At 33.1% G+C, this 12,652-nt stretch overlaps 1 protein-coding gene and 1 long non-coding RNA gene across 2 annotated transcripts; one reads left to right on the top strand and one right to left on the bottom strand.

The window, feature by feature from the left end:
• Positions 1–5,450: 5,450 nt before the first annotated feature.
• On the bottom strand, positions 5,451–6,809 carry LOC113713305 (uncharacterized). The gene is made up of 2 exons (XR_011822529.1): positions 6,525–6,809; positions 5,451–5,899 (listed from the first exon to the last, which is right to left on the bottom strand). It is a non-coding gene; the product is annotated as an uncharacterized lncRNA (long non-coding RNA).
• Positions 6,810–7,483: 674 nt separating this feature from the next.
• Positions 7,484–8,953, top strand: LOC113714187 (endoglucanase 9-like). The gene is made up of 4 exons (XM_027237982.2): positions 7,484–7,673; positions 7,781–7,930; positions 8,044–8,155; positions 8,247–8,953. The coding sequence occupies exons 1-4, from the start codon at positions 7,584–7,586 to the stop codon at positions 8,741–8,743; spliced, it is 849 nt and encodes a 282-aa protein (XP_027093783.2). The 5' UTR covers positions 7,484–7,583; the 3' UTR covers positions 8,744–8,953.
• The last annotated feature ends 3,699 nt before the right edge of the window (positions 8,954–12,652 follow it).

Genomic DNA, 12,652 nt, shown 5'->3' with positions numbered 1-12,652 from the left:
GATGTGGTTGCATTGGCCAGGCTGCAAAAACAAACCGAGCAGTTGGATTGGATGCTGACCATTAGGTGCGTTCGACATATAAAATTGAAGTCTGAATTCATTAAATTATTATGTTGTTAAATATTAAATTTAAAATATTTAAATATATATATATATATATCACATTCAGTGATAAATGAATAATTTATTATTTAATTTTGAGAGCGAGTTTTGTCTAGAAAATTCAGTGTCACTTTATTAATTCAGATGTTTAATTTTTTATTATCAAAAGATCTGAATATGTTAAAATCTGAATCTATTAAATTTAAGTGTCGAACTGAATTATTAAACAACATCTTATAAAAATGCTACGAACCGATCCGCAAACTCTGATTATAAAAAATCATTCATGGCATTAGCGGTCGTGGAAGATGATAGCATTTGAAATGCCACGCAAGATCTTAACTTATACCAACACGACAAGTATTTGACCATAAGTTAATATTACATCATTATTTTTTATTATTCCACAAGTGTCAGCGGGCGGCTTGTTTTGAAAATTCTTGGTGAGAAGAATTACACTACTATTTTTTAAGAATAGTATAAGTAGTATTATCATCTTCCACGTACGTACTAATTGTAATTGAATAGTCAATGTGCGTCATCTTCATCCTTGCGTCCTTGTTCCATGGCCGGCCGGAGATTCTCTTTCATACAAATATTAACAAAGCAGTCTTGATCATTAAGGCTTTGTTTGGATTGGGCTTTATTTCTCAAAATTTATTTGCTTACATCATCATTATAATTTCCAATGCACCTTTTTACCTTTCCAATTACCTTTTTATCTCACATACATCACATCACAAAAAGTGCTACAGTAAAAATATCTCTAATAATTCACAATCCAAACAGACCTTTAAGTAAAACTAGCTAGCTTGCTCCAGTACGCTGGTTGGTTAATTACCATGAAGAAGCTGATGAATTATTACATTTGTGTTAAACCAAATCAAATTGAATTATTAGAAAATTAAAGTGTAAATAATAACAAGACACTTGATACAATATTATAGGTGACATTGAATTGACATAGAAAACATGTCACTGAAGATCTCAAGTGGGGCATTCCTCCCTTGCCCGCTGCCGATTGACTATCCAAGACTGCTATAGCCAACACGACGATTTAAGCTATGTGTTCCTGCTGGATTCATTTTGTCCTTATTCCCTAGCTGTCTATCTATCTCATCGCTTCTTTGCTTTTTCAATTATCTTATCTTTTGTATTTCACGCATATTACATCATCAAATATGCTATAGCCAAAAATTTAAAAAAAAATGAAAGAAATAGTTTAACTTTGAGGAGATATTTTCAGATTTTGTGACGTCTACTTGTATTTCTCATTCAAGAAGACATTTATTGTTTATGATAATTGTAGATACTACGTGACTAAAAATTGTAAACTTAATAAATTTCAATTTATTAAGTGCTGAATTAGAAACGGACAATTTTAAACATGGAAATTTTTTTTTATTAAATATTAAATTAAATTATCAAACAACGCCTAATTATCAAATAGGATCAATTTATTAAATATTAAATTAAACTATCAAATAGGTCAAATTTATTAAATATTAAATTAAGTTATCAACCACCGACCAGTTCCTTTGCATTCTTAGCCGTAACCCCGTGACATGCTCCGATAAGCCAAAGGTTTTGATGCTCCCAGAGTAACTTTTAACAGCATAAGAACAAGAAGAGTCTCCAAAACTCAGGACAGGAAGCAATCGCCTCATCCACCGCCTCTGCATTCCAGAACTTTCTTTCGCCCCTCTAACATCGTACCATCTTAGACGACAGCAGGCAGCGGCACACTCATTCGTCCATCCAAGGTAGCGGAGAGCCCAGAAGAGGAAAGAGAAAGAAATGTTCAAGAAGGCAGCGGAAGTGAAGTCACAACAGCGTCTATCTGGCGCCGACCGGAAGAAGCTAAGGCGAACTGTTGCAGTCCGCTTTCCCAATGCCTCCGATGCCGATATCGATTCCTTACTTCCTCCTAAGGTACTAAATGGATAGATTACTTCATGATGAGTGAGTTTTATGGACCATGATCAAGGATGGATGAGGGAAATGTTGCAAAATTTATGATGACTACTTGCGCAAAATAATTGTCGCCTTTCACCAAATGCTGCCTTTGCTTTAAGGGTTTTCTTATCATCAGTTGGGCTGTGGAATTTGAGGATGATAGGTGGTTCAAGATTGCATTTTTTTTCTTCTTTTCTTTGTTTGCACCACCACCCTCGGTGCTTTCACTAATTGGAAGAGGAAGAAAGAAGAAAAGGAATTCTGATGGCTAGTCTCTTTTTTTTTTTGGCTTGTGGAAACTAAAATTGTATTAATCACTTTATAAATTACCATGAATCTTCTTTTGGTTCATCGATATATCATGGCTCGCTCAGGCCATTTAGCGATGACTACCGCAAAATCTCATGGTGAAAAGTGATGTTCTTCTTTGTTCTATCTGTCTAAATAGAGTAAAATGCAGCTTCTTGATGATTACTATGCGGCTTAAATGTTCTGTAATTGTTTATGGCTCATTCGAACAAACGTGTATCTTAATAAACTGGTTAATGAGTACTCCTTTTTCTGTCATCTGGATGCCAAAAATGTGTGTGTGTGTGTGTGTTTTTTTTTTTTGGATTTTGTGTTAGGTTTAAACTCGGATGAGGAATCCAATGGGGTTCGCGTATGAGGTTTTGCTGTTGAAAGCTTCTGCCTGATAGGATCGCTTTGGTTGCTTTGAGGATAAGAAGAGCAATTCTTGCATAACAGATTTACAAAGTTCTTTTATTTTCCACTAAATTGCTAATTTCCAAATGTTTAGAAGTTAAATTTGGGGATTTTAACTTTTTATACCCTGGATGCAGAATTTCTTTTGAAATGAGAATTTGTTGCCTGAGAGCGAGCTAGAATATTCCGCTGAGGGAGCTAGAATGAAGTTGCTAAACCATATAGAGGGCATACCTGTTGGAAAATCCTGTTACTCTCTGCAACTCTGCTCATTTAGTTTTCCTTTATTGTGCAGAGAATAGGACTATATGCTGCACTTCACTGTATAAGGTCTTGTGTCTGGTGAGATAAGAGCCCTAATAGGACTAGATCGAATGACAAAAGTAAAATCTCGCACCATTTGGAGGATTTTTCTTAACAGGCTGTTGATGAGACCTGGGCTTTTGAATCATGACATCACTGAAATATATTTTCTTTTCCTAAATGGAAGTATGTCTAAGTTAGGCTCACAAGTCTTACTGAATAAACATATTGCTGGTTTTTCCAAGCTCATATATCCATGCAACGCCCTATTTTGGAATTCCTAAAATGATACATTCTGATGTGTTGTGCTGATTCTTGATGAATAAAGTATCAAGTAGTTATTTTGCCTGTCATATGTTTAACTCCGCTTGACCTGATTCGAATTATGACTTGTCTGGAAATTTAGGATTATAAATGAATTCAAGTACCATTTTGCTACTGAACTACTATGAGCCATCTGAACTTCAACTTCTATTTGTTTTTTGGTGGTGCAAACAAGTGTAGAGTTCCCCTTTCTCCTTCTAATATTAGATCAACAGCTGTCCTGTTCTGCCTTCATTAACTTATAGGATTTTATTCTCTCGCGTAAAGTCTTTTTGGTTCTTGAGAATGATGATCGTCCATAATCATATGGCAATGTCCCTCCTGCCTTCAACTACTCATTCGACTTTTCTCTCTCACCTCAGTCTTTTTGGTCCATGAGAATGGTGACAGCCCATGTTTGCATTTGCATTTGGCATGCCATATAAAAAAGAGAGGCCTTGTACTACTTAATTGTGCTCTTCCATCTGCAGTTTATCAATGATTAATAATCTATAAATGGCGAATCTCTAGTCTTGGTTTTAGTACTCAAGCGGATTTTGTTTAGGTACTTCATATGTATTCTTCAGGTTTCAACTTTTTCAAAATCTGTGGTGCTCTATGCATTATCGATGTTTGTGACCATTTGAAGTTCTAGGCCAGATAGTTGTGCAACTTGTATTTGTCTGCATAAGATGCTTTGTATTTCAACCTTTTCAAGGTGCCAAAATTGCTTGATGTGTTGTTGTTTTCCTGATAGTCTCTCAGCTTTGGTGCTTGTTTAGCAAGTTATCTGACAATTGGAAGAAAAATTCTTTCTATTTGCCTATCCAGGAAGTTTTGATATTTCTGTTATCAATTTTAACTGAATCTATTGCTGCTGTAAATCAGGCAGAGATAACTGTTTCCAAGTATCCGAATCGAATTCTTGTATATTGTGTGGAGGGTGCCCATCCCATGTTTTTCGATATTGATGGGCGTGGCACAGAAATATTGCCCACAGGTACTTATTATGGAACATCTGGCGCGTATTAAACTCTATCGTGATGCTTAAACTAATTATGACTTTCATTTGTTTTTCTTAATTCATGTTGGCATTATCCATAGATTTTTTTAAGTAGTTAACTTTAGGTTACAAACAGTAATTAAATGTATGTTTTCAGTAGGAGACGAGAAAATCAGTATGTAGTGAACATTCCTTTATAGATCAACTGTTGTTGTTCCCTGCTACTGTTAATATATGTGGCAACAATTCATTTGACTCTCGTTCAACAAAGCTCACAGTTCAGGACAACACTTTCTCCTTATGTGAGGTGCAGTTGCCATTTCAGGATCAATACTATCTTTCATTTAGTACATATGACTGATCTAGCAAATACTTGTATGTTTTATGAACCTTATTTTCTCAATGAATTTGTTGGTGTTATTTTACGTAGTTCTTTCGGGTGATTAGTCAATGTAGGGATGGAATATCACGTTCCAAGAAAGATGGTATTGTACAATACGTAACTAAATATATTCTCTCTCAGGCCCTTGAGAGTTAATTTAAAATAACTGGTGGAGCCCAGCTCCATAATGATAATCCCCACGAAAGGGGAGAAGAAAAAGTAAAAATAAAAAGACAAAGCTGTTTGATCATGTAACAAAAGTCGATCAACGGAGGATGTATTTAATGGTTAATGTTGAGACTCCATAATTTTTTAAAGATACAATTTAAAGTACAATACACACTCTTGTATAATCCTATTTGCATTCTTAAAGATGCTAGAACTTGAGCACTTGTGTGTACATTCAAATATACATCTGAAAATGTCAAGATACAATTTAAAGCTTGTGCGTTATTTTATTTATTTGGTCAAAAAAGTTTGGCTTGTGTTGCTTGCATGGCACCCAATTGATACTACTGTTTTGTACAATTAATGCCCAACGTAAGCCTGTATTACAACAAAATATGTTGCGTTGTGATATAACAAGTGGAAAAGTAGCCGGGATCGCATGCTTGGGGGTCCATCCATCTCAATAATTTGACCTTGTGGAATCTATTCTATTACTTGCTGAAGCATATCTAAAGAATCTATACCTCGTGTGTCCATGAATTTGTATTATCACACCATCGTGATCATGATGATGATCGTTCAATTAATTAACCTTCTGTTAAGCTCAGCTCTGTGTACATGCAGTGTCATAGATCACAAGTGGGATACATGTATGCGTATTGTTGTTTGTTCTTTTAGAATTCTGAGACAAGATAGAAAGAATCGAACGGCCACAAATGTGTGTGACAAGAGTCTTAACCAATTGGATATTCCCGCAAATATCCCCTTCACCAATTGGGTGTTTCTGCTCTCTCCTTTTTGCTTTTCCCCTACGTGTTATGTACGTTATATTTATATATGGTTCCAAGTGCTAATGGCTGTTGAATTTGATGCCTTTGTTCTTGACGTTGCCTTCCCAAATCCCCAAGTCCCTGTTTTAACATTCCAAAGTTTTGCTGTCTGATCCGCACTTCCAGTTAACAGCAAAGACGAATCCCCTAAACCAAAAATACCACATCAGTATAACCATTACCCTAAATTAAAGACCCATATTTACACCAACTCTCGACACAAAACTGTATATCTTAACATGTTAATGTAAGTTTTAATCTCCCCGAACATTGCAAACCACATCTTTAAAAAATTTCTCTTAATGCGAAGTAGCTACATGCATTCGCGAGCGAGAAAATATAAAGTGTAGCAGCAGCACCAGTGTGTTATATCAGGATACGGAGATGGAACAGCCAGACTGATTTACTTGAAAAAAAATATGAATAGTTGAAAATTCATACAACGTGTATTTGTTTCAACAAATTAGTTAGCCGCGTGAGAACTAACAAGATTGGAATAATTCCTTTTATGCATATTTCGACCAGGGGAGACAAGGGACTTTAAAATTCTCTACCTATATGTTTCATGGGGAAACAAAAACAACACCAGCATCAGCACACCGATATTCAGTTGAGAATTGAATTATAAGTAAAAGTGAAAACAAAAAAAAAAAGGTTAAATGATTTAAATGACACTATAAACCTAAACAAAATTCATAATTAAACTAGAGAGAACACGATATGATAACAAAATGTGGCGATGGGAGCTGGTCGGGAGGGGTGGGGGACTCACTGGAGACATCGCAACACCAGACGGCTCCGTTGTGGCTACGATAAGTGCCGAGGCGTTCGCCATTGTCGGCGAACCAGACGGTTGGAGTATGATCCTTGGCGCAAGAGAATAGAAGATCGCCGTCTCTGTTGTACTTCAAAAATGTCAGGGGCCTCTCATGGCCTTTCATCAGTATCGGCCTCATCTTTCCCTGATTGAGCTTTTTTTTTTTCTTTTTATCTTTACAAAATCTAATCCCCAGAAAAGGTATACGGCAAAACTTACAAAACTGTGGTTTAATCGGATATCTCTAATGGCGAATGATAGAATAACAAAGGAAAGAAAAAGAAGAACAAAAACCCTAGTTCGTTCTGGAAACAGAAAGAGACTTGGACCTACTATGAACCGACTTGACCCGATTCGTTGGTATTACTACTACTGGTATTACTGTTTTAGCCTTTAGGAAGGCGGAACGGGCCGTAGCCCACTTATAAAAGTAGGCCCTATCCTTCTTTTGTTTGTTGCTGGCCTGGGCCTATAATACCAGTGTACATCTGTTGTTCTTTAATGCTTGATACATCAATTAAAGTAAATCTTATATACATGACAGTATACACATTATCACCGTTAAATTCATGACATATGTGTAAAAGTTAAATTTCAAATTCAAAATTTTCATAGTTGTTATTGATCCAACGCTGATAGTGTTTACACTGTCAGTGCAGGAAAGACTAATCTCATTAGAGATAAAGTGTTTTTGTATGAACAGTTTTTTAGGATTAAAAAAAAAAAAGAAAAGAGAGAGCCAAATTATTTTTGTTTTGTTTTTCAAGATAGACTAAAAAGTACAGACGAAGCCCAAAGATAATTTGTAAAAAATACAGCATTATTAGTTGGAAGTAGTTACCTAATTAAGATTATTTAGTCATAATCTTTGATTCATTGACGACTAAATGATGCAAGATGTGAAACTGCGACGTGGCAGGAGAAACTGCTGCTGCATTGGCTGCTGCTTCCTTGGTCTTCCGAACAGTTGATCCGGCATACTCTAGACTGCTGCTGACAACTGCTCAGAAAGTCATGCAGTTTGCAATTCAATACAGAGGTTCTTACAGTGACTCCCTCGGCTCTGCCGTTTGTCCATTTTACTGCTCGTATTCCGGTTATAAGGTACTGCGTTCTTTTCATTCTTCACCCAAAGAATACTAACCTTCAGAAGTGAATGATGTACAGAATGAATCATTCATTTTTAAATCTGATTTTTCCTCTGTTCACAGGATGAGTTATTGTGGGGGGCAGCCTGGCTCTTCAGAGCAACGAACAACGTTTACTACTTTAATTTCATCAGAAGTCTGGGAGCCAATGATGGAACGGACATTTTTAGCTGGGACAACAAATACGCCGGTGCTCGCGTTCTACTGTCAAGGGTAAAAACTTGCAACATCACATCGAAACATAAAATGAAACAGCTAATATATATCCAAATTCTCGTTGGACATGCATTAAAATGGAAGGTATAACAATCAATTGTCCATCGCAGAGAAGCTTGCTGAACAGAGACATGGCATTTGAGCCTTATAGGCAACAAGCTGAAGACTTTGTGTGCAGAATTTTACCAAATTCTCCGTATTCAAGCACACAATATACGCCAGGTAATGTTGATCATGGCACAAAAAGTTTAAACAGACTTTTCGTTCTGCAAATCGCATGATGGCATGAATCTTGTTTGTGAACGAACTGCAGGAGGGCTGATGTTCAAGCTAAGCCAGAGTAACCTGCAACACGTGACATCCATAACCTTCTTGCTCACCACATATTCCAAATACATGGCAGCCACAAAGCACACCTTCAACTGTGGAAACCTTTTGGTCACCTCAAATACCTTGAGGAGCCTCTCAAAGAGACAGGTGGACTATATCTTAGGCGAAAACCCTTTGAAAATGTCGTACATGGTGGGATACGGCTCAGACTATCCGAGAAGAATTCACCACAGAGGCTCCTCCTTGCCCTCGGAAGCAATTCATCCTCAGTCCTTCGGCTGTGAAGGCGGATTCCAACCATTCTACTACACCGCCAATCCGAATCCTAACATCTTAACTGGAGCCGTCGTGGGGGGTCCAAATCAGAATGATTTCTTCCCAGATGATCGGACGGATTACAGTCACTCGGAGCCTGCAACATATATTAATGCAGCTTTAGTTGGACCGTTAGCATTCTTTGCTGGGAGCTTCAACATGTGAGATGGAGTAGTCATGCTAATTAATTACTCCTATAATCAAATCCATTAGTCCATATTTGATTTGAATTAGCGCAAAAAAAGAAAATTGTAAATATGTATTCCCCGGTGCTAGGCTAGCTTGCTTGCTTGTCCAAAAACAGGGCATCATCATGCTAGTGCCACCACTAGCAAATTAGGTGGTGGAATATGAATATCAAATGCTTTAACCAAATGATTTTCGAGTCCTACCTTACGCAAACGCTTCTTTCAGCTAATCTATGAAACCAAAACCTAAAACCATTAGTGTGTCTGGATTACACGTTATTTTCACTTTATTTATATGTAATGCTTTACTTGCATCATTAATAGATATTTCAATCATCTTTTTATCTTATTACCTGCGTCACATCAAAAAAATGCTATAATATTTATTCATAAAATTATCTCAAATAATTTACTATCCAAACACACAATAGTCGTGAATTTATGAGAGAAGCGGCGGAAAAACGTCATTCATGAATGAATTCATTTACAAAGAGTAGAATAGGGAAACTGACACTAGGCCGGGTCGCAATGTAAATGATTTTAGGGGGCGTTTGGTAAGAGGGTATCGGATTCGAGAAATGGAATGAACCCCATAAATGGTGTTTGGTTCACTGGAATGGGAATTGAAATCTTGGAATGATTTCTAAAAATTTGGTGTTTCTCCATTCCCAAGTATTTTGGTGGGTTTTGTCCGATTCCCAAGTTTGATTCCAAGAAACAAATCCAATTACATATTATAATTATATAATGATATAATTAATATTTATATATATTATATTTATTAAATATTATAATATATACATATATATAATATATTATAATTATAATATTAGTACATTATATAAATATATATTATAACTATTTAGTTAAATATAATTATATTTATATAATATATATTATAAATTTATTAATATTATGTAATAATATATTTATAATATATATGTATATTTATAAATGCATATTATATGTGCATATGATTATAATATACACATGTATATAATATTAATAAATTATATAATTATATAATTATATTTATATTTATATTTACTATTTTAAATACAATAATATATAATAATTACTATATCTAATATTAATATGCATTATACTTATATAAAATATGAGTACAATTAATATTTATATATTATATAATTATAATTATGTATTTATTTTATAGTGTTTGTATAATTATAATTAATTATATATATAATAGTTAATTTAATTAGTTACAAACTTATAATAATGATGTTATTGTATTATATAATTATATATTATAATTATTTAGTTAATTATAATTATACTTATATAATATATATTATAAAATTATTAAAATTATATAATATATACGTATATTTATAAATGTATATTATATGTGCATATAATTATAATATATACATGTATGTAATATTAATAAGTTATATAATTATAATAATAATTTTTTTAAATATAATAATATATAATAATAACTATATTTAATGTGTAATATATATTATATTTATATAAAATATTAGTATAATTAATATTTGTATATATTATATAATTATATAATTATATTTAATTATATATATAATATTTAATTTAATTAGTTACAAACTTATAATGATAATATTATTATCTAAATTTACTAATACATTTATACTAATATATTTACTAATAAATTTATACTAATATATTTAATTAGTGAAAATTTCTTATATCTCATTTACAAAGAGCCAATAATTATCATTTACGATGTGGTTTATAATATATTTATTATATTCCATTCCGAAAGAGTCAACGAACCAAACATCAACTATAGTAATGATACACATTCCAGGTACTTGAACCAAACAAATATATTGGAATGAATGACCTTATTCCAAACTCAAGATATCCGATTCCGAATCCGATTCCGATTCCGATGTGCGAACCAAACGCCACCTTAGTTTAATTTCCACGCCTTCAAAGACATAATGGGCACCACACTAGGTCATGGATTTGTTTTATACAACTTGCCTTGGGCGACGCAAACATGCTCTGTAGCCAATATTGAAGTTAAGGCCTTTTTCTGGTGCGAACAAGACAGACAACAAGACAAACAAACAAACAGTACATGCAATGAAGAATGAGCAGGGCAGACAACAGACAAAGGAATTAAGAAAAATCCGTACAACCTCACCGATCAAGTTCCTAATTTGCAGCAAATGAACGATGAGCAAGAAGACGTCCCCAGGAGAATTATTTTACCCAAAATATCACAGGTTCACAACAATACTATAGTGCAATCTGTTGGTGTCTTACAATTTCAGGTCTTCAATTACAGTAAGCACTCACTTGTTCCATTTTCCCATCTTGCCAGAATTAAACCTATTGATGTATAAACATATGGAGTCCGAAGATCAGAAAGAGGAGTTCCTTCAATTTTATGGAAAAATAGTTAGAAAAAACCATTTCTCTGAGGCCACCGCCCGCTAAATACAAGAATTGCGTAAGTGGCATGGTTAGAAAAGCTCCATAAAGGCGACATTATCAAAGCCACTATTCGTTACCCCGTCTACCGCACCAAATCATTGCCACCACACCCCAAGATACCATAATAACCCCACCACTCCCAATTGAAAATGCAAGTCTTTAGTATTAGCTTAGATTTGGCTAATTTCTTAGATTATAGGTAAAAAAAAAAAACAATCCGTCAATTGTACATCTGACAGGTTGATTTTCTGAAACTATAGCGGCCGTGCTGATTCAGCACGGCCGCATGATTTTTTTTTTTTAAAAAAAAAACAGTCAGTGGGTCAAAAAGGCTTTGGACAGGCGCCTGACAGTCAAATGTCAGGCACCTGACGCCTTTTGACTGCCAGGCGCCTGACGGTTTTTTTTTTTCAATAAGCTGTCAGCAGCCGTGCCCAGTCAGCACGGCTGCTGACAGTTTTTGAAAAAAAGAGAGCGTGGCGTCAGGTGCCTGACATTTGACTAATATATAATTTATATTATATTATATATAATTTATATAGTATATAATATTTATATAAATATATTATAAATGTATAAAAAAAATTTTAAATAAAATTTTTTACAATATGTATAAATAATTATATTAGATATAATACATAATATAAATGTATATTATAAATATACATTAATATATATTTTTTGTATAAATGTACAATATATAATATATAATAATATAATTTATATAGTATATAATATTTATATAAATATATTACAAATATATAAAAGTATTTTGTAAATAAAATAAAATATTTATAATATGTATAAATAAATATATAAATATATAATATATAAATATTTAATATACATAATATACATTAATAATAATTATAAATATATAATATATACAATATACATTAATATTAATTATAAATATGGTGTTTTTATAATATTTCAATTAATAATATTTATTGTATATTTCATTATATAAATATTTATATAATTTATAACTTATAAATATATTTCATTATATTAATTCCTGCTTATTAGAATACATGAATCTTTCTTTAATTAACAACTATTATGCATTTGATAATGATTTAATAATAATACAAAATTTAAGTAAAAAATCATGTTCTATTTACAATACAAAGGCATCTAGGGACATGAATAATGAGGTTAAGTGAATGTATTTATTTTAAAAATTAATAAATTGAAGTATATTTAGGATTATGGTTAAAATTTAGTTTAATCAGGTTATTTTGAAAATTAAATTAATGAAATTTATTTAGGATGGCTGTGAAATTCTAGTTTACTAAAATTATTATAAAAACTATATAAGCGACTATTTTGGCGGAGATTATACATAAATGAATAAAATAGAGTTAGAATACCATTTAAATTTTGTTCATGGGCTCACGCCAGGACCCTACCACTGTTCAATTTATTAATTTTTAAA

This window comes from Coffea arabica, chromosome 10c (genome assembly GCF_036785885.1).
Source record: "Coffea arabica cultivar ET-39 chromosome 10c, Coffea Arabica ET-39 HiFi, whole genome shotgun sequence".
Taxonomy (NCBI): domain Eukaryota; kingdom Viridiplantae; phylum Streptophyta; class Magnoliopsida; order Gentianales; family Rubiaceae; genus Coffea; species Coffea arabica.
The sequence above is the reverse complement of the archived record's forward strand: the minus strand, read 5'-3'. Positions and strand labels throughout refer to the sequence as shown.

Bases quoted from the DNA above. Each gene is read 5' to 3' on its own strand.
- LOC113714187 (XM_027237982.2), top strand. From the start codon at position 7,584: ATGCAGTTTGCAATTCAATACAGAGGTTCTTACAGTGACTCCCTCGGC. The intron at 7,674-7,780 runs GTACTGCGTTCT...CTCTGTTCACAG, and splicing joins GCTCGTATTCCGGTTATAAG to GATGAGTTATTGTGGGGGGC. The intron at 7,931-8,043 runs GTAAAAACTTGC...TGTCCATCGCAG, and splicing joins CTCGCGTTCTACTGTCAAGG to AGAAGCTTGCTGAACAGAGA.